The sequence below is a fragment of the Juglans regia genome, chromosome 3 (assembly GCF_001411555.2).
Source record: "Juglans regia cultivar Chandler chromosome 3, Walnut 2.0, whole genome shotgun sequence".
In the NCBI taxonomy this organism is placed as follows: Eukaryota; Viridiplantae; Streptophyta; class Magnoliopsida; order Fagales; family Juglandaceae; genus Juglans; species Juglans regia.
In genome coordinates, this window is record NC_049903.1 from 4,111,400 (window position 1) to 4,129,705 (window position 18,306).

Consider the following 18,306-nt stretch of genomic DNA (forward strand, 5'->3'; position numbering starts at 1 on the left):
AGGGTGACTAGGTGAGGGCCTGAGGCCGCGCGCCCGGGGGATCAAAAACGGCGCCGTTTTGTTTGCTTTTAATAGATAAGACTAAATTTAATTTTAATCTTAATCTTTGTTTAGGCTTTTAACCCTAAATTTTTATAATTGTCAGTATTAATTATTATTATTAATTATATGTTATCACTTATCATATATTCATATTTATAATTTTTTTCATCATTCAATTTAATTATTAGTATTAATTAATAAAAATGATTAGTTAAACTGACTTGTACCATATTGACTAAAAGAGCAGCTAACGAAAAGAATAATTAGGAATGTATAATAGATCTCTAAATATCTACTGTAGCATTTGAATTCTACCATCATATTTTAAAAATTAGAGAATTTGTAGTGAAATCCCTTAATTTTTCTCAAATTATAAAGAAAAATAACGTTTAGGACACCCGAATGCATGTAGAGGTACTGTTGTCCTCGTAACAAAAATAATAATAATAAAACCGCTTCATAAAACCAAAAAGACTCGGCCCCTTTTTTGTTTTATAAACAAGAACGCATTCCCGCTCGTCAGTTCCATTTGAAATCTACAGAGAGCGAAAGAGAACCTCTCTCTCTCTCTCTCTCTCTCTCTCTCTCCAACAAAGAGCCATGGCTCCTCACTTCTTCTTCCCGCACACCCTCAGAGCACTAGAAGAAGAGCACGAAGACGGCCGCCTCTACACCCAAAATCCTGTCGACACAGCTTCGCTTCATCCCTCCGAACTCGAAGAGTTCGTCAAAGGTCTCTGTCTCCGTCTCTCTCTCTCTCGCTCTCGCTCTTAGAGATTCACAAAACTTTCCCTAGCCTTCCGTTTATTTTCTGAGAAAATGAAACACAAATTTAGTTTGTGGTTCAATAAATTCTCAATTTTAGCAGCGCTGTAACCAGAGCCTAGTTTTTGTTCTTACGATATTTTCTTTTTTCCCTCCTTATCTATTTAAACAGGTGTATCCTTTGATCTTTCTGACAAGGAGCTCTTTTGCATTGAAGACCAAGATGTCTTTGATCGTGTGTATTCATTGATTCGTGGTTATTCTAGTCTTTCTCCATCCTGTAAATTCAATCTAGTGGAGAGTCTTCGATCCAATTTTAGCGTTCTTCTTCCAAATGTTGATTCACTCACGCGGGTTTCTCAAAGTCAGGATGATGAACATCCGGTGGTTGACCGGGTTGCTTCACATCGTAATGCTTTTAAAATATACACATTCTTCCTCATCAATATTGTTCTCGCTGAGGAGTCAAACATTGTTTCCAATAATAATACCAAGGTATTCTCTCTCCACTATTTATATTTTTCTTATGTTTATTCCACTGCTGGGGGGGATATTGCAACTGTTATGGCCGATTTAGTGAAGTCTTTTGGCCATGGGCTTAGGTAACTGCAGTCACAAGGAATAAACGGCTTGTGAACTCATGGAGCTGGGAGCCTCAAAGGAGTCGGATACTCAATTTGATTGCTAATTCACTAGAGATCAACCTCGTCTTGCTCTTTGGTTCATCAGACCCAGATGAAAATTACCTGTCTTTCATTGTGAAGTAAGTTGGATAATTACCACAAATCTTTTAGGAATATTTTACCGTTGTTAGTGGACTTTAAGTTAAAATATTCTCTATGTTTGAGAAAAACATGCCCTATGTCGTATAGTTGGAGCATGCGCTATGTCGTATAGTTAAAATCTTAAAATATTATGATTTGTGTTTTTGTAGAAAAACATTCTCTATGTTTGAGAATGCAATTCTGTTGAAAGATTTAGACGCAAAAGATGCCCTATGTCGTATAGTTGGAGCATGCGCTACAAAATACCACTACATGGCACAGTCTTGTGCTTCTATCATGCACCTAATTCACAAGTATGATTTTGTTGTTACCCACATGGCTGATGCGGTTGCTGGTACTGAGAAGAAGTATGCCGATGGAAGCCTGGCCAGCTCCATTATCAGAGAAATTGGGCGAACTAACCCCAAAGACTATGTGAAAGACACTGCCGGGGCTGAGAATATTGGCCGTTTTTTGGTAGAGCTTACTGACCGGCTGCCAAAGTTGATTTCGACCAACATAGGACTTCTTGTCCCGCACTTTGGTGGGGAATCTTATAAGATACGTAATGCACTTGTTGGGGTTCTAGGAAAGTTGGTTGCAAAGGCATTCAAGGATGTTGAGGGTGAAGTGAGTTCTAAATCTGTTCGTCTCCGAACCAAGCAAGCCATGTTGGAAATTTTGCTCGAACGTTGTCGAGATGTTTCGGCTTATACTAGGAGCCGAGTTCTTCAGGTTTGGGCTGAGTTATGTGAAGAGCATGCTGTTTCAATCGGTATGTGGAATGAGGTTGCAGAAGTTGCTGCTGGAAGGTTGGAGGATAAGAGTGCAATTGTAAGAAAATCTGCATTGAATTTACTTATCACGATGTTGCAGCATAATCCATTTGGTCCACAACTTCGAATAGCTTCATTCGAAGCAACGCTTGAGCAGTATAAGAAGAAGCTGAATGAACTTGAACCGGATGTGCCCTCAGAAAGTGTTGCAGATGGTCTACCCTCTGACAATGATAATTGTAATGAAAATGGTGAAATTCATAATATAGATACTCAAGTGCTAGAGCAGCAAGAGAGTTTGACTGATAGTTGTTTGACTCATGTGGAAGAAAGGATTGCTCAGAAGGGTAGTCCCGTGCCAGATGTTGGGAACTTGGAGCAGACTAGGGCCTTGGTTGCATCACTTGAGGCAGGCTTGAGGTTTTCTAAGTGCGTATCTGCCACAATGCCAACACTTGTTCAATTGATGGCTTCATCTTCTGCCTCTGATGTTGAGAACACAATACTCTTGCTGATGAGGTGCAAACAGTTCCAGATTGATGGTTCAGAAGCCTGTCTCCGTAAGATGTTGCCACTGGTAAGTTTTTATTTGTGGTTGTGTTGGAAACGATCCAAAAATTTCCTTTGGAATTCAGGACAATTTTTCTTTTTGTCTTCTTCTCTAAATATCTTATTCTTGATCCACAACAAAAATAGCACCTTATATGTGCTCTCTTTTGCAGGTGTTTTCTCAGGATAAATCCATCTATGAGGCTGTAGAGAATGCCTTTGTTACAATTTATATACGAAAAAACCCAGTGGAGACTGCTAAAAATCTCTTGAGTCTTGCAATAGATTCGAATATAGGAGATCTAGCAGCTTTGGAGTTTATTATTGCGGCCTTGGTGTCCAAAGGTGATATATCTACTAGCATGGTATGTTCCCTTATATTTGGAGTTCTCTACAAAATATGTTGGTTGCATTACTTGATTTTGAATTTTTGACACAACACATTCATAAGATAATGACCATTTTATCCTCTCAAAACCACTCCCACAATATGTAAAGAGATCAAGTATCTTATAAGATGAGATATGGTTTTCATTCTTCCATTGAAATAGTCTGCTTAAACAACCATGGTTTATCCAAGTATGACCAAATATATCTATGAAATTCTTAAAATATTTCGTGGTCAATTTAGAACTTCTATTCCCAGGTTTACAATCTGAATGATAGTCTTTTTCAATATCTTTCTTGAGCTTTCACTACAATATCTGAAGATCTTGAGTAAAATTGTGTAAAATCATATATTTGTGTTAATGGGTATGATCTCCATTTCTTTTAAAGACCAACTTGGTTATATTAATTATTTTTTATTGTTAGAGCCGACCCTTTTTCCAACTTGAATTAATTGTGGAAATGAGAAGAGAGAGAAAACTTAATATAATTTAGTCTGATGGTGATTTGACTTCATGGATCTGTTTGGTATACTGTGGATCAGTCTGTCTACTTTCATGACTTCATGGCTGTTCTATAATGCATCGTTTCTGCTATTACTTGAATAAGCAGTTCCCCTATAAAGTAATGGTTTTTGCAGACATCAGCGTTATGGGATTTCTTTTGCTTTAACGTTAATGGAACCACTGCGGAGCAAAGTTGCGGTGCTTTATCTGTCCTTTGTATGGCAGCAAAATCATCCACTGGGGTTCTTAGCTCTCACTTACAGGACATTATTGATATCGGGTTTGGTCGTTGGGCTAAAGTGGAGCCGTTGCTTGCTAGAACCGCATGCATTGCTATTCAAAGATTGTCCGAAGATGACCAGAAAAAGTTGCTGTTAATTAATGGCAGTCGAGTATTTGGTATTTTAGAAAGCTTAGTTAGCGGATTTTGGCTGCCTGAAAACATATGGTATGCTGCTGCTGATGAAGCAATAGCTGCCATATATACAATTCATCCCATTCCAGAAACATTAGCTGCTGACCTGGTAAAAAAATCTCTGAGTTATGTGTTTGATTGTAGTGGAGGGGATGAGTTGCAGCATGAAATTGGCAGTAGTAGTGCCAGCATACTTACGACAGTTCAAGTAGCCAAACTGAGCAGATATTTATTTATCGTAAGTCATGTCGCCATGAACCAATTGGTATATATCGAATCTTGCGCTCGAAAGATTCAGAAACAAAAAGTTGCAAAGGAAAAGGCAGATATTGATAGTCACAATACCAATAGTAAGGGCGCAATACCCCCTGATTCACTGAAGGTGCGATTGGATTCCGAACTTGGTTACCAGCAAAAATTATTAACTTTGTTTTTTGTCTGATATAGACAATTTCTTCCCTTGAAAATGCCTTGCAGGACAATAGTATCAATGCTGAACTAGGTCTTGCCTCCTCGGAAGAAGCAATTCTTGATAATCTTTCTGACAAAGCAGAAAAAGAAATTATCTCTGGTGGTTCCAGTGAGAAGAACTTGATCGGACACTCTGCATCTTTCCTGTCAAAGCTCTGTAGAAATTTTAGTCTGATGCAAAAGGTGATTACATCAGTTTTTCTCGTCTTCTCCTTCAATGTCTTCTATGATTCATGAACACTATGAAAGGATTGTCATCCCATTAGATGTAAATTCGAAATATAGTTCAACTGTTTTGAAGTTAGATTTTATAGGAGTTTAAATAAAATCATGAAGCCGTATTATTTTCGAAAAAATTGAAGGGCTGATGTCATTATTTTGGCGATGATATAATACATGGGATGATTGTTTAAGATTTTAAGTGATAAGTACTTCCCAGCAGTTTCCATGTCTTCTTACCGTTCATTTTTTAACTCTTCCAGTAAATTAATACTGTTTCTGCTTTCTTTCAGTATCCTGAACTACAAGCTTCCGGAATGCTAGCTTTATGTCGATTTATGATCATTGATGCAAATTTTTGGTAAGAGCTCATGTTCTCTCTCTCCCTCTCTCCGCCTGTCTAATAAACAAAACAAAACATGATGCTTACACATTTTAGTGAATGAAAATTTCCAGTGATGCAAATCTCCAGCTTCTCTTCACCGTTGTGGAGAGTTCAACGTCAGAAATTGTTCGATCCAACTGCACTATTGCTCTGGGAGATTTGGCAGTTCGGTTTCCTAATCTATTAGAACCTTGGACCGAGAACATGTATGCCCGGTTACGGGATCCTTCACTTTCTGTTAGGAAGAACGCTGTTCTGGTGCTTTCGCACCTCATATTGAATGACATGATGAAGGTCTAAGAGGCTAGCTAACCTTTTGCTTATTCTGTATCGTTTGTTTTATTGACCTAGAGGCTGATGTGGTCGTTGGCTTGAGCAGGTAAAAGGATATATAAATGAAATGGCAATAAGGGTAGAAGATGAAGATGAACGCATTTCAAGTCTGGCTAAACTTTTTTTCCACGAGTTGTCTAAGAAAGGTAAATTTTGATAAACACCTTATTAAATGCGCTGCTCGTTGTCTTGTATTATATGTATGTGTGTGTGTTTCTGTCAAAATGAGTGTTGATGATTTCTGTCTTTTTCCAATTATGCGAACAGGAAACAACCCAATTTACAATTTACTTCCCGACATACTTGGCAAATTATCCAAACAGAATCTGATAAGAGAATCTTTTTGCAACGTCATGCAGTTCTTAATTGGTTCTATCAAGAAGGTATAGATTGTTTATCTAAGTTGAATTGTCAAACATTTGTTCCAAGTGACGATTTGACATATCTATTGAAAATGATCTAGGACAAACAAATGGAATCACTTGTTGAAAAGCTTTGTAATAGGTTTAGTGGAGTTACAGGTATGCATTCTTTCAATTCTTTATAATTTCTTCATATTACCATTCTGCTCAGCTGATGCCCCTCTTATCTTGTCAGCTTTCAAAATATGATGCTGTAGTGCGAATTAAGGGATAAAAGCATGGCCCTCTTCCTTTCTTTTATCCTTCAGTTGTTTTTGTAGTAAATATGATCTAGTGACTACTTCCTTTGACCCAAAATAAATGTCTCAGTTCTAGTCTTTTAGACGACATGAGTATTATTGAAAAGTAAAATATAACCAACTTTCCAAAATACCCTTTTCTATTTTAACTTTCGGTAATTACATATCTATTTTGAGAATACATGTATATGGCGTGAGTAGCAGATTTTTCAATTGAAAATACACCTCATTGAAATTTTTGTTAGAGTGATTCTACCAATGTTCCAAGTTTTGTTGCATTTATGTAGTGAGCTTTGAAATCTAGTTTCTGCTCTTTTTTTACAATAGCAAATGCTACTTCCATTCTTAAAAATAGAATCTTATTGATCGGCATTGACAACCTAGATATTTCCAGTCAGTCAGCCATTTGACCCAGCTGAAAGCTTTAACTACACTGCTTGTTAAGCTTGAGTTTTGAATCAAGCCTGGTCTTATGAATGTCTATTGAGACTTATATCCACACAATAAGACTTGTGCATATCGCTTCAAGACCAGGAGGCTGTCATCTCACTCGTAGTTTCGCTGAAACATTTTGCTAATGGCTTTATATCCAAAATGTCATTGTAACAAAAAAAATCAACTTTTACAAATGATCAATTTGCTCTTACTTACTATGGGGAACAACGTTTCTGTTGCAGATATCACACAATGGGAATATATTTCTTACTGCCTCTCTCAGCTGGCATTCACTGAAAAGGGAATGAAAAAGCTTATTGAGTCATTCAAGATATATGAACATGCCCTATTGGAGGATTCTGTGATGGACCATTTCAGGAATATAATAAACAAGGTATTGAATTGTTTTTCTTGCATCACATCACTTGAAGTGTTAATAATATATTTTCTATGAGCATAAATACTATTTTCTTTTGGGGTTGGGGGAACAGGGCAAGAAGTTTGCAAAACCGGAGCTTAAATTGTGCATTGAGGAGTTTGAGGATAAACTTAATAAATTCCACATGGAAAAGAAGGAGCAAGAAGCAACTGCAAGAAATGCTCAAATTCATCAACAGAAAGTCGGTGGTATGGAAGGTTTTGCGGTAGCTGGGAATATTGGTGAAGATAGTGCGGGATCTGATCCTGCTGATGGTTCGTGCAATTGGCTTATGCTACGTTTTAATGTTATTTTCTTATTACTTTTCTCTTTTTTCATGATTCCCTCATAATTCTCCAATTTAGAAGTTTCTGATAAATTTCCGGTAAATTTTCATTGCCTTTTTATTAGTGAAGCATACCATGATGGTGGGGGCTGCCATTAGATTTATCATGATGCATTATATAGTTGAGAAAAGAATGTATATTAGGTACACATGTCTTAGTACTCTTTTTCTCACATGTTTTACCACAATGAATTAATTTAACCATTTTATCTTAGTGTTGATGAAGCATCTTTTGATGGTCTAAATAATAATCTTCATGCATCCTAGCCACTCACTTCTTTCAGTGCTTTATGCAAGTAGCAAGATTTAATATGATCTTACTCCCTTTCTTTCGGGTCTGAGTGTTGTGATAGTCATTCTTTTTCTTTAAGGGAATCCGTACATGTAGTAATATCTAATTGTCAATTCAAATACGTGATAAGATGACAGCAACCTGATGAAACTGTTATTATGAAGGACCAGTATATTAGCTCCTATTGAATTTTAAAATTGGGAAATATATTATAACCTCTTTTTTTTAAGATTTGGACAAGTATGACAGAAAAGACAGCAAGCTCTATGCTGTTTTCCTAAGCATCAAGCTCCATACAGTTGATTGATCATGTTCTTTCCAAAAATCTGAGATGGCATATGATATAACAGCAGGAAGAAAATGGTATCAATATATTAACAAATCAATCAGAATCCAGAGCCAACTATTACATAACACAAAAGTAGAAAATGTCCTCAATTGTATAATTCGGGGGTGAATGTAGTCTTCTAGGTATAGATAAGTGATCCTTAATAATTCAATTCTGTAGAAGCTTTTGAATCTGAAGGCCAAACAAACATGGAATGTCGCTATTCTGATACAAACTTCAGTATTTCTAACTTGAAAAGGCTTCTATTATTTCAACTGTGGCATGCAAAAGTGTCTCTTGCAAAATGAATGTTTTCTTTGAAATATTTTGTTCCATGTTTGTGAGTAATGCTGCCGAAAACATGTGGTTTTTGTCTAACCTTGAGTTTCTTGTAGATGAACCAGAGGGTGAAGTCTTTAATCCATCTACTGAAGGGATGACCCTGCATGTAAATGGTTCTTCAAATTCTGAATTTATGGAGTCAGATGAATATTCTAACGCTTCCAGTGAGTTGATAGAGTCGGAACCAGCAGAAACTGAAGTTCAATCAGCAAAAGTTAATATAAGAGGTAGTCAAAACTTTATATTATTTGTTTAACTTATCCAAAATGAAAAAAAAAAAAAAAATTATATTCTAAGTTATCTTCCATGTACATATGCATTGATGTGCTACCATTTACAGGGGCCTCTAAATCCAAAGCTAAGAGAAACGGCACCAAATATCAAAAGAACAACGTTTCTGCTTCCGCTAAAAGAAGTAGCAAGTCTCCGAAAGAGTAAATTTCTGGAGTTCTCTCTCTGTGTTTGGTTAATCGAGGCAGATACCCTCAAAATGCTGGAACCTCTGATTTTCTATCTAGGGGACTGTAAATTACACCAAATACGTTGTGACTTAAATCTTCTTTGCATGAAGAGGGGTTTCCTCATGATCAATGGGGTCTGTTTAGGTAAGTTACTTTTAAGTAATCAAAGCAAACTTCGTGTACAGTTAACCATATGAATTGGCATTGATACCATGGATTGTAAGCAAGCGTGTTAGAGTTGTGAATAAAATTAGCGATAAGACTATTTCTGTATTTATTCTTTGGTTATGCTTTTTCTGTAAATAAGCTCTGCTAAGATGGTATTTGCTTGAACTTAATCACGAGCAAAATTGTACGGCATGCCTTCCATTGAATGTCTCGTCCGATATTTATGCAGAATATTGAAACTGGGGTTCTAGCTTGGTTGATTGCAGCTTCGGCTTTATTTTTGTTTTATTTTTGTCTATTTATGTTTCGACGAATGAAACAGTATCGAGCATACCTCTCTTCGGCTGGACTTTGGAGTTTGAACTTGGAAGACAACTTAAAATGCATTTAATGCAACAAGATTTCAAGCTGACATTTTCACAATTGTACGTTTCTCTGTGATCACTACTTTCAGTTGTTTTATTTTGAAGAACTATTCACACGGAAGAAATCACAGAGCTCCCTTATTTACATTGGAGATGCTTCAGGTTAAGTTGTTTTTGCAATTCTGAAACGCATACGGTGTAGCTGCATGAAGGGCCTCCACTTTTACCGTGACATGTCTCTTTTCCTTACAAAAAGGTTGGAGTAAGAGAATGGGGAAGAGAAACCAAGAACTTGAACAAAACAAGATGTTCGCAACACAGCTCCTTTGTATAGTTAGAAAATAGAAATCATTCATCATTGTTTTTCACTCGCAAGAAAATCAGCCGATTCTAGTGAGCAATCGTTCATCATACTTGGGAATTGCAGCATGTTTCACTCCCTGCCCCGACCTTTTTGGCGACCCTGAAAAATTAAGTATGTCCTCCACACAAAAATACATCCAGACTGCTGCTAGAACACTCAAGCCAAGAGTTCCACTTCTTCGTTTACCGCTTAAGCGTTAAAATCAATCCCTCAAGCCAAAAGTGTCTTAATTGTAACAGATCCAAGTAAAGAAGTTGCTGTCTCAATACATCCAGAAGGTTATAAGCATTACATAAAAACACGAAGCATCGGAGTAGTCTCTTCATGACCAGCTTATATTTCGTCCACTTCAAAGGGATCTCTTTCGGGGTAGTTGCCAACCTGAAACAAGATTTAAGATTTGTATCAACATTTAAATTATTGAGGCTTTTGAGAGGAAGTCTTTGCACTGGGTCTACATGTCTGCACCATGAGTTTTTAAGATGCAAACTTTGCATTCAAATTTTTATTAGTGTTCACCATATTGCATGTGTAACTACATTTTTATGGCTTACCTAATTGAATAAGTCGAATTATAGAACAGAATAATAAGAGTGCAAGTAATATATCAGATCAATAGATCATATCTAGCAGGTACATTTGGATCTGTGCTTTTAAGAGGCATCACTTTCGAAATCTTAGAAAAAGGTACATTATAGTGATGGATTGGTGTTGTATGTGTAAAAAGGAATGGAGAAAAGGAAACAATTGATCATCTTTTGCATCACTGTGAGGTACGTTCCATAAAGCAATATTTTTCGACTGTTTGGGCTAAAATAGAGATGGCATGTTTGCGAGGTTCCAGACTTTTAATTGGTAATCAGTGGACAAGCACCAATTACTTGCATTTACAGAACATTGAGATCAGTGAATAAATTTCTCTCATTCCAATCAATCAAACTCCTTTGGTCCTCAGAACAAAACATGTGGAAATGCTTTGAAAGATGTAATTACTCATAGTAATTCCAATGTGTGCAACAAACGTAAATTTCCTAGATTGAGGGTCCACAAATGTTAAACCAGCAGTAGCACTTCGTGAAACTTGGGCAAGGCTCAATACAAGCCTGAAAACCATCATTTTTAATCATGAAAGTAGCTAAACTTACGTGAGGGCATTGATTCGCATTCATTGAGGTAAACCAAGTATGCTCCTACCGTGTGGATCAGGCCAACAGTAAAATACCTCCATATTTTAAAGGATAATAATCAGCATTACAAGAGCTAAAGGATGGCCAGAGCATAGTTGAATACACACCTTTACTTTGTCTGGCCTAACCATTGCACCATGAAGCGGAGGGCAATCAAAGTATTGTACTCCTTTCACCCTGAAACATGTTGAAGAGATTCTAATGAATGTGGACAACATAGCATCGCAATCTATTAAAAGAGGGAGGTAATTAAAGTTTACAATCTAAAAGGCAAGCAAGCAAGCAGCAGCAAGAATTCACTTGAGCGCAAGAAGTTGAGTCCCAACACAAAATGAATACAGTTCAAAACTTGAAATGACTCCAAAATGAGTGATGACTAGTCATATAAGAAAGAATGAAGCCCAAGTAGCAGACAGCCAGAGACAATTGTCAGAAAGGAGCCATTTTTGCTCTGGTTTATTCATTTTTCTTTTGCCTATTTCACCTTGAGAGTTGGTTTACAGGTAGGAACATAGCCTTACCTTGAGAACTAATCTATAATTGAAATAAGTCCTTTTTCAGAAAAATAGAATGGTACTATAAAATTCATGTTTAGTTTTTTCCGCAGATAACTCCACAAGCATTTCCATGGTATATATGAATTGAATCTAGTTTTTTCTAAATAAGTTCTAGCGATCCTACATCTAATTAGTTTCTTTAATGACTTCAAAGACCTTTTAAATTGTGGGCTGGCATGCACTTCTGATAAACGTAAAACATATATTTAATAGTATGTTGCTGCAGGAAATCATCAATAATATTAAATAAATGAAACCAAACATAAAAAATTGAAAAATATTATCCACAAAAAACCATCAAAAAAATTGATAACTAAAGTGCCAACTTACATGCCATCATGTTTTCCCAATGGTTCATCATATTGAACTCCAACCCAGTAACCAGGTGCCAGGTTTTCTGCCCGACCCACAAATTTTACAGTACCTCGTTTCTCCCCTAGTTCAACTTCACATCTATTTCCTACCTTAATTATAAAATTCAGAAAAGGATAAATGAGAAGACATAAGTTAATCATTGCATCGACCATTCATGCATAATGTACTCCACTTTGTTCTTGAAACAATTTATAAATTAATCTGCTCATCATGTTTGATTTGTAACTTATTTCTTTTGGAGTGTCCCCCAAGATGAATTTTCCAGAATGGGAATTATTCACAGCTTAATGATTTTCTCATCCATAAAGCTTTACCTCATTGACATGCAACATCACTTCAGCTGATACAAGTTCCAGTTAATGCACTAAATTTTCGTCATCAACAGAATAACTAGTTGAAAGGGGAAAAAAGGTCACAAACAAAAAAACACGCATACACATACACCAAAAAAGAATCACCTAACCTTGATATTGGCACATAGATCTTCCATGTAGTTGTCAAATATCTATAAATAAACTCCAAGTTAACCGAAGCAACAATTGCACAATGCTTACATAGACAAAAACTTATTTGTTAATTCAAAAAAGAATAAAACCACGGAGCTTACCTTGTTCCCGGGAGTTGATGGATTTTGGGAGTTCAATTTTCCCTTAAATTTTCTAAAAGTTCCTGAAACACACAAAAGTAAATGAACAGTTAATCAAATCTGTTATGTGTTTTCAACTTTCATACAGTCATGGTCACACGCTCACAATCTATACATGTGCATGTATACATTTATATATATATATATTGTGTGTGTGTGTGTGTGTGTACACATAATCAAAGGCTTTTTTGTCAAACTTGAGGCACTTTCTCACTATTTTGGACTCAAAATATATTGTCAAATCACAAATGCCCCTGATATGTTAGGATGCACTTGTATGGTAAACAAAAAAAAATATATATATATATATATATATAAAGACTAAGATCCAAGAAGAAAAGGGAAAGGTCTTATCACACAACCAAAAATAGGCCTTTCACAACATCCTAGACCATGAATAAAAACAAAATAATGCATGGAAACCCCTTCTCACCATGGCCTGCACTTAATATGCCTGTTGTTCTGAGTTAAGCAACTATAGATTTATATGGGACCAGAAATCAGCTCAAATTAATTTTCCATTGGGAAGTAGTTCATACACATCAAAATGCTTCCTTATGTTGAACTAGTTAGTGCATAATGTCAATTGTACTGTTGCCACTGTTCAATTCCCATTCCAATTTTGGCCAATGAAGTTTGTATGCACCGAGTACCATAGCATCTTGCGACTCTAACTCCAGTCCCCAACAACCCCAAAAATTGATACACATCTTGCATGCATGTGTTGTAATGTCTAGTTAACTAAAATTTGTGAAGCCAGGAACTCATTTCCCCACCAACGACTTCAGTCATAACAATTGTCATGTCAAATATTTTACTACAAAAACTTTAACCATGTGAGCTTTCACAAGTATAACACTAATAATTAAAAACAATGCAGTTTGTGGAAACTTTACCATCACGTTTCTCATAAGCTTCTTCTGAAATGGAGTATTTCTCCACCAATGAAGTGTCTTCCAGCCAACCACCAGAGGTTACCGATGAAGGGTCAAGATCTATAACATGTAACCGGTACCTGAAGCAACATTCATGTAAAGGGTTAGTGTGCACTTTGCACCAGCCAGAAGGCACAAGATCCAACAGAGACGTGCAATTATGATGTTAGGTGAATTTGAAGTTTTCCACAAGCAAAATTAGAACCATTAGTTAATGGTGCTTTATACTTCCAACAATTTTCATCAAGCTAGCCACTTTCAACAACTCTAAAAGCAACCCAAACTATATATGTGAGTGTGTGTGTGTGTGTGTGTGTGTGTAATTAAGGAAAGTGAATTCGTCTTACCCATCAAGCGGAGAATAGAATCCAAACGGCCTCGAATTGTCGGTCAAATCCGAAATCTTGGTGTTGGTATCGTCGTAGAGCTGAAGGCCCATAGAATTAACGGAAGTGCCACATTTTCTCCAGAGCTTTTCTTTCACGGATTCCACTGGCATCTAAGATCAAAGATGAAATTCGTTCGGATAATTGGCAGGGAAGGTTGGTAGGCGGGTTGTTTACCTGAAGCGAGAAGCGAATGTCAGCGGAGAAGGACTTGAGGTTGGAATGTGTTACGCGCAAGAGCACGGACTCGTCCCCTTGGATCTGTAACCCAGAAGCCATGAAAACCACTTTAACTCGTTTACCTTCCTTTTCTTCAAGTTCCTTTCCCCCTTCTACACACTTCAGAGACAAACCAGTGCCTCTCCCTCGCAAATGATACTGGCATCGTCTACATTTATATGCATTTATTAGTAAACGTAAAATGCGAAAATAAGCTTTATAATTTTCTTTATTTTCTCATAGCACTAAATACTAAACAGTTAAAGATTTATTTTTTTTATGATTTTTATATTAATTGAAGAAAAGTACTATAAGAGGATATCAAAATTTTCTAATTTATTCAATGTAAAAGTTCTTTTAATGAGTGGGAGGTCTAAGAACAAATGCAATTACTTTTTGATCAAGACAGATAAAAAGGTTCCACATTCCAATAAATACTCCTTTACAACTAGTACATTACCTAGAAAACTAAAAAGCTTGTAAGTCAAGCTTATCTATCAAATAATTTCAGATTCTTCAAAACGGGTCTAGGTCCAAAATAAATGAAAAATCATATTCACAAGCCCGTATCGAAAATACATCATTCACAATGCTGATATAACGTGATTTGATTGACAAAAAGATTTAATTTTAAATTTTTCATACTAATCAAATCGTGTGATGTCAGCAGCGTAGATGATGCATATTTCACTCCGATATATTTACTTTTTTACTATCCTTCACCCTCAATTATAGAACATTCTTAATTAATTTGACAATATAGACAGCATATATAATCAATCATTTTTAATTATATATGTCATAAGATGAAATTTTAAAAATACCCAAGAATTACTTCTCTCTAAACTCAAACAAAATCCATTAGGTTGCAATTAACCTCTTAATAATATTAGATACAGTCTTTTAAAAAGAATAAGATTTATTATTAAAAAATTAATTTTTTTAATATAAATTTCATATTTACTTACTTTAAAAATAAAATTATACGACACTTACACACTTCAAGAGTGCAAATATATTTATCTTAGCATTGGATTATGTAACTGCAAATGTAAAATTTGTATAATATGACATGATTTTGCATTTGCCTATTCCACTAAAAATTTATTCTCACATTGGATTATTCATCTATTAGTCAAAATAATAATAAAATATTATAAATCTAATAATATGTTTTTTCCAATTTAATAATACATCACACAGAAATTAAATCAGAAAATGAATGAGATTGTTTATGCAAGGAAAATACATTGTTCAACCAAGGGACAAGGCGAACCAGCATTATCATCAACTCATTTTCAGGGGAAGAGGACATGAGAAACTGACAATGCTCGGTGCCGACATATAAATTATGCAGGAAAGCTTCCAAATCTTTTTTTTTTTTTAGGGTTAAAATGTGCATGATTCATCCAGAGAAAACAAATTCCATCTGGATTGAGGTAAGGACGTCTCATCAACACCCCCTTCTCTTTCCACACAAAAGAACAAAGAAAAATCCCTCAATATAACGAAATTGACAACACTGATCATCCTGTTAATCCAAGGTATTAACTTAGAGAAGGTAAAATCAGGGGAACACGGGGACTGAAAATTGTAAACAAATGGGATTCGTTTTCCAGGACACTGATTGGAAACTTGAGTCAGCCATTCGTTTTCAGTTTGATGAACTGTTCCTGTTTTATTTCCCCTTAATTTGCCTAATCTAAACCAGGGATTCGAGCAATCCAATAACTCAAATATCCATTTATAAATCAAGCATCGCTACCAAAATTAGCAAACCGTTTAATCCAAAGAAATATCAAAGAACCAAAAATAAAATAGCCATCCTTTTTTTTATAAAGAAACCAAAGCATCGAGTAAGAGAACAGGGATTATGATTGCAGGTTCTGCTTTTTTAACGTACAGCATGGCCGAAAGCTTTCTCGAACAGGATATGGGGCTTCAGTTCCCTCATATCCTCTAAATTTTACCGAAAAAGAAAATAAGTTTCTGACATCCAACTCTTTCTTTTCCTTTCCATCATTTTTATCAAAACCAAACCGAAAATGATATAGTTACCTAGAATGAATTCTGCCAAATTGCCGCGCCTGTAAAAGGGGTGAACAAGAAGCTTCTCTCCCCTCGGCCCTGCGTAGAATCCCAGAAGAGGAACCAAGTTGGAATGTCTTGTAATTTCTGTGGAGAAGGAAGGAAGAAAGGAACGAGGGACTTTATGCTGCAGGGAAATTCCGCGGGAGAAAAATGAGTTGGGGAGAGGGAGAATCGGTAGAGAGTATTTTTTCTTCCATTAGATCTTGCTACAGTAAAATCTAAAGGGACTCAATAGAAAAATGGATCTCATTTACTAACATGACACATCTCCCTCCTTTTTCTTTTCTTTCTTTTTTTCCCTCTTTCCATACATCTCTCCTCCCCTTCTCCGTCTGTCTCCGCCTATCTCCGTCCTCTCTGTGGCCACCATAGTGGTTGGAGACCACTTTAGAGCCGATAAAAGCCGTCAACAGTCCAAGCGACACCATTCCATTCATGAGAGTGCCTCTCTTGTGCGAGTCGTTTTCGTGCACGGGAGCTCTCATCCCCTCGTCGGACGGTGCCGCTTGGACCGCCAACGGATTCTGCCAACCCTAGGGTGATCCCTGACAACCATGGCAATGATGGGAATGGTGGAGACGGGTGGAGACAGAGAGGGAAAAGGGGAAGAAGGGAGGGGACTCACACAGAAGAGGAAAAAAAAAATGTGGCACACTGCCACATTAGTGTGTGGGATCCCTTTGTAGGACTCACAACACTAATTTATTATTTCTATTAGAAAAACTCTAGACGCAACCAACGAGGAGAACTACGGAGAAACTGCATCCCACGTGGCAAAATACCGAATGATGCATTTGCTCTTTTTCCTTTCGTCTTCCACCTTCCTACTCGAAATCTCTCTCTATCCGTTTTCAAAACTCCCTTCCATATAAAAGGGTTGAGCTCTATTATCAAAACTTTTCATTTTTTTTAAATTTGCATAATCTAATGACAATGCTATTAACTAACCTCAAGAGCGGTGCTACTCTGAATGCAGGACCTTACTGATAGGCCAAAATCATCCTTTTATATTTTTTTAATTTTTTTTTAATTCATATTTCATATTATTTTTAAATATTTTTTAAAAATAGAAAAACATATCAATAAACTAATAGTCACTTCTTTAATTAGTAAATAAAAAAATTAAAATATATGAGATGCCAAAATGAAGAGACAAGTTAAATGGGCAAAATAACATTTTTCCTAACCTCGAATTGCTGCTCAGTGCTAACCAATAAAGCAAAAAAAATAAAAAAATAATAAGAAAACTTGATCCAAGATTCCAAGGTACAAAACTTAAGAGAATGCTATTTATCATTCCACATTACATATTTTACATATTTTAAAATTATTTTTATTATTTTATTCTTATTAAACTAATTAAATTGTTCTATTTATCATCTATAAATAACATATTTATTATAGGAAAAATAAAAATAAAATAAAATAAAATAAATGTAGTATATAATAGGGTAATGCTACGGATCAGCCCATGTTCACGGTTGATCCATAGCACACCTTACGTGTCACGATTTAACTATTTTTTTTCTTTTTTTTTTTTTCTGAAAACCCGCTCACCCGTTTCCCCCCCTCTCATTCTCGTTTCTCTCTTATTAATTGTGTCCCCGTCGCAGCCCAAATCCACCTTTGATTCGACCTCCCGCCGCAACCACTGACCACCACCATGAGCCTGTTCTCCTCCCCCATCCCGAGGCCCATAACTCCTCCGCACGCCGTAGCCCAACCCCACGCACCCACGTCGCGGCTCACATTCCGCCACCTATAGCCGCATGTCGCCGCCCATGAGCACGCTAGACGTCCACCCCTCGGCCATACCCTCATTTCTCAGCCCACACCGACTGTTTCTCTCTCCCTCATGGCCAAATCTGCACCGTCGGCCGCCATCTTGACAGTCGATGGCACGTCAGCAATCGCCGCCCGAGGATGAGTGAGGGGGGGAGGCCTTGGGCAATACAGGTTTGGGGAGAGAAAATAAAAATAAAAATTGAAATTAGAGAGAAGTGAATTTTGTTAGGAGTGTTTTTAATCATTTCACTACAGTGTGTTTTGAATGAGAGAAATGCTACACAACCTCCCCAACCTCTACACACCACTTTTTTTTTAAATCTTTATATTTTT

At 36.5% G+C, this 18,306-nt stretch overlaps 2 protein-coding genes across 6 annotated transcripts; one reads left to right on the forward strand and one right to left on the reverse strand.

Annotated features, from left to right (window-relative positions):
* Nucleotides 1–587: 587 nt before the first annotated feature.
* Nucleotides 588–9,168, forward strand: LOC109011600 (condensin complex subunit 1-like). The gene is made up of 16 exons (XM_018992870.2): nucleotides 588–775; nucleotides 980–1,302; nucleotides 1,410–1,570; nucleotides 1,742–2,924; nucleotides 3,070–3,261; nucleotides 3,924–4,586; nucleotides 4,682–4,858; nucleotides 5,188–5,255; nucleotides 5,351–5,573; nucleotides 5,659–5,758; nucleotides 5,880–5,995; nucleotides 6,076–6,133; nucleotides 6,951–7,102; nucleotides 7,200–7,401; nucleotides 8,488–8,661; nucleotides 8,775–9,168. Exons 1-16 carry the CDS (start codon nucleotides 643–645, stop codon nucleotides 8,870–8,872), a joined length of 4,023 nt encoding a protein of 1,340 aa, XP_018848415.2. The 5' UTR covers nucleotides 588–642; the 3' UTR covers nucleotides 8,873–9,168.
* A 552-nt stretch (nucleotides 9,169–9,720) lies between these two features.
* On the reverse strand, nucleotides 9,721–16,452 carry LOC109002476 (tubulin-folding cofactor B-like). Of its 5 annotated transcripts, none has more exons than XM_035688457.1 (9): nucleotides 16,156–16,452; nucleotides 14,056–14,256; nucleotides 13,840–13,991; nucleotides 13,454–13,572; nucleotides 12,519–12,580; nucleotides 12,375–12,416; nucleotides 11,867–12,000; nucleotides 11,087–11,156; nucleotides 9,721–10,173 (listed from the first exon to the last, which is right to left on the reverse strand). In XM_035688457.1, the coding sequence occupies exons 2-9, from the start codon at nucleotides 14,155–14,157 to the stop codon at nucleotides 10,126–10,128; spliced, it is 729 nt and encodes a 242-aa protein (XP_035544350.1). In that variant the 5' UTR covers nucleotides 14,158–14,256; nucleotides 16,156–16,452; the 3' UTR covers nucleotides 9,721–10,125. The 5 variants fall into 5 exon arrangements, with proteins under 5 accessions (XP_035544350.1, XP_035544351.1, XP_018835787.2 ...); XM_035688458.1 differs by having other exon boundaries at nucleotides 13,840–13,964; nucleotides 14,056–14,266; XM_018980242.2 differs by having other exon boundaries at nucleotides 14,056–14,266.
* Nucleotides 16,453–18,306: the final 1,854 nt, after the last annotated feature.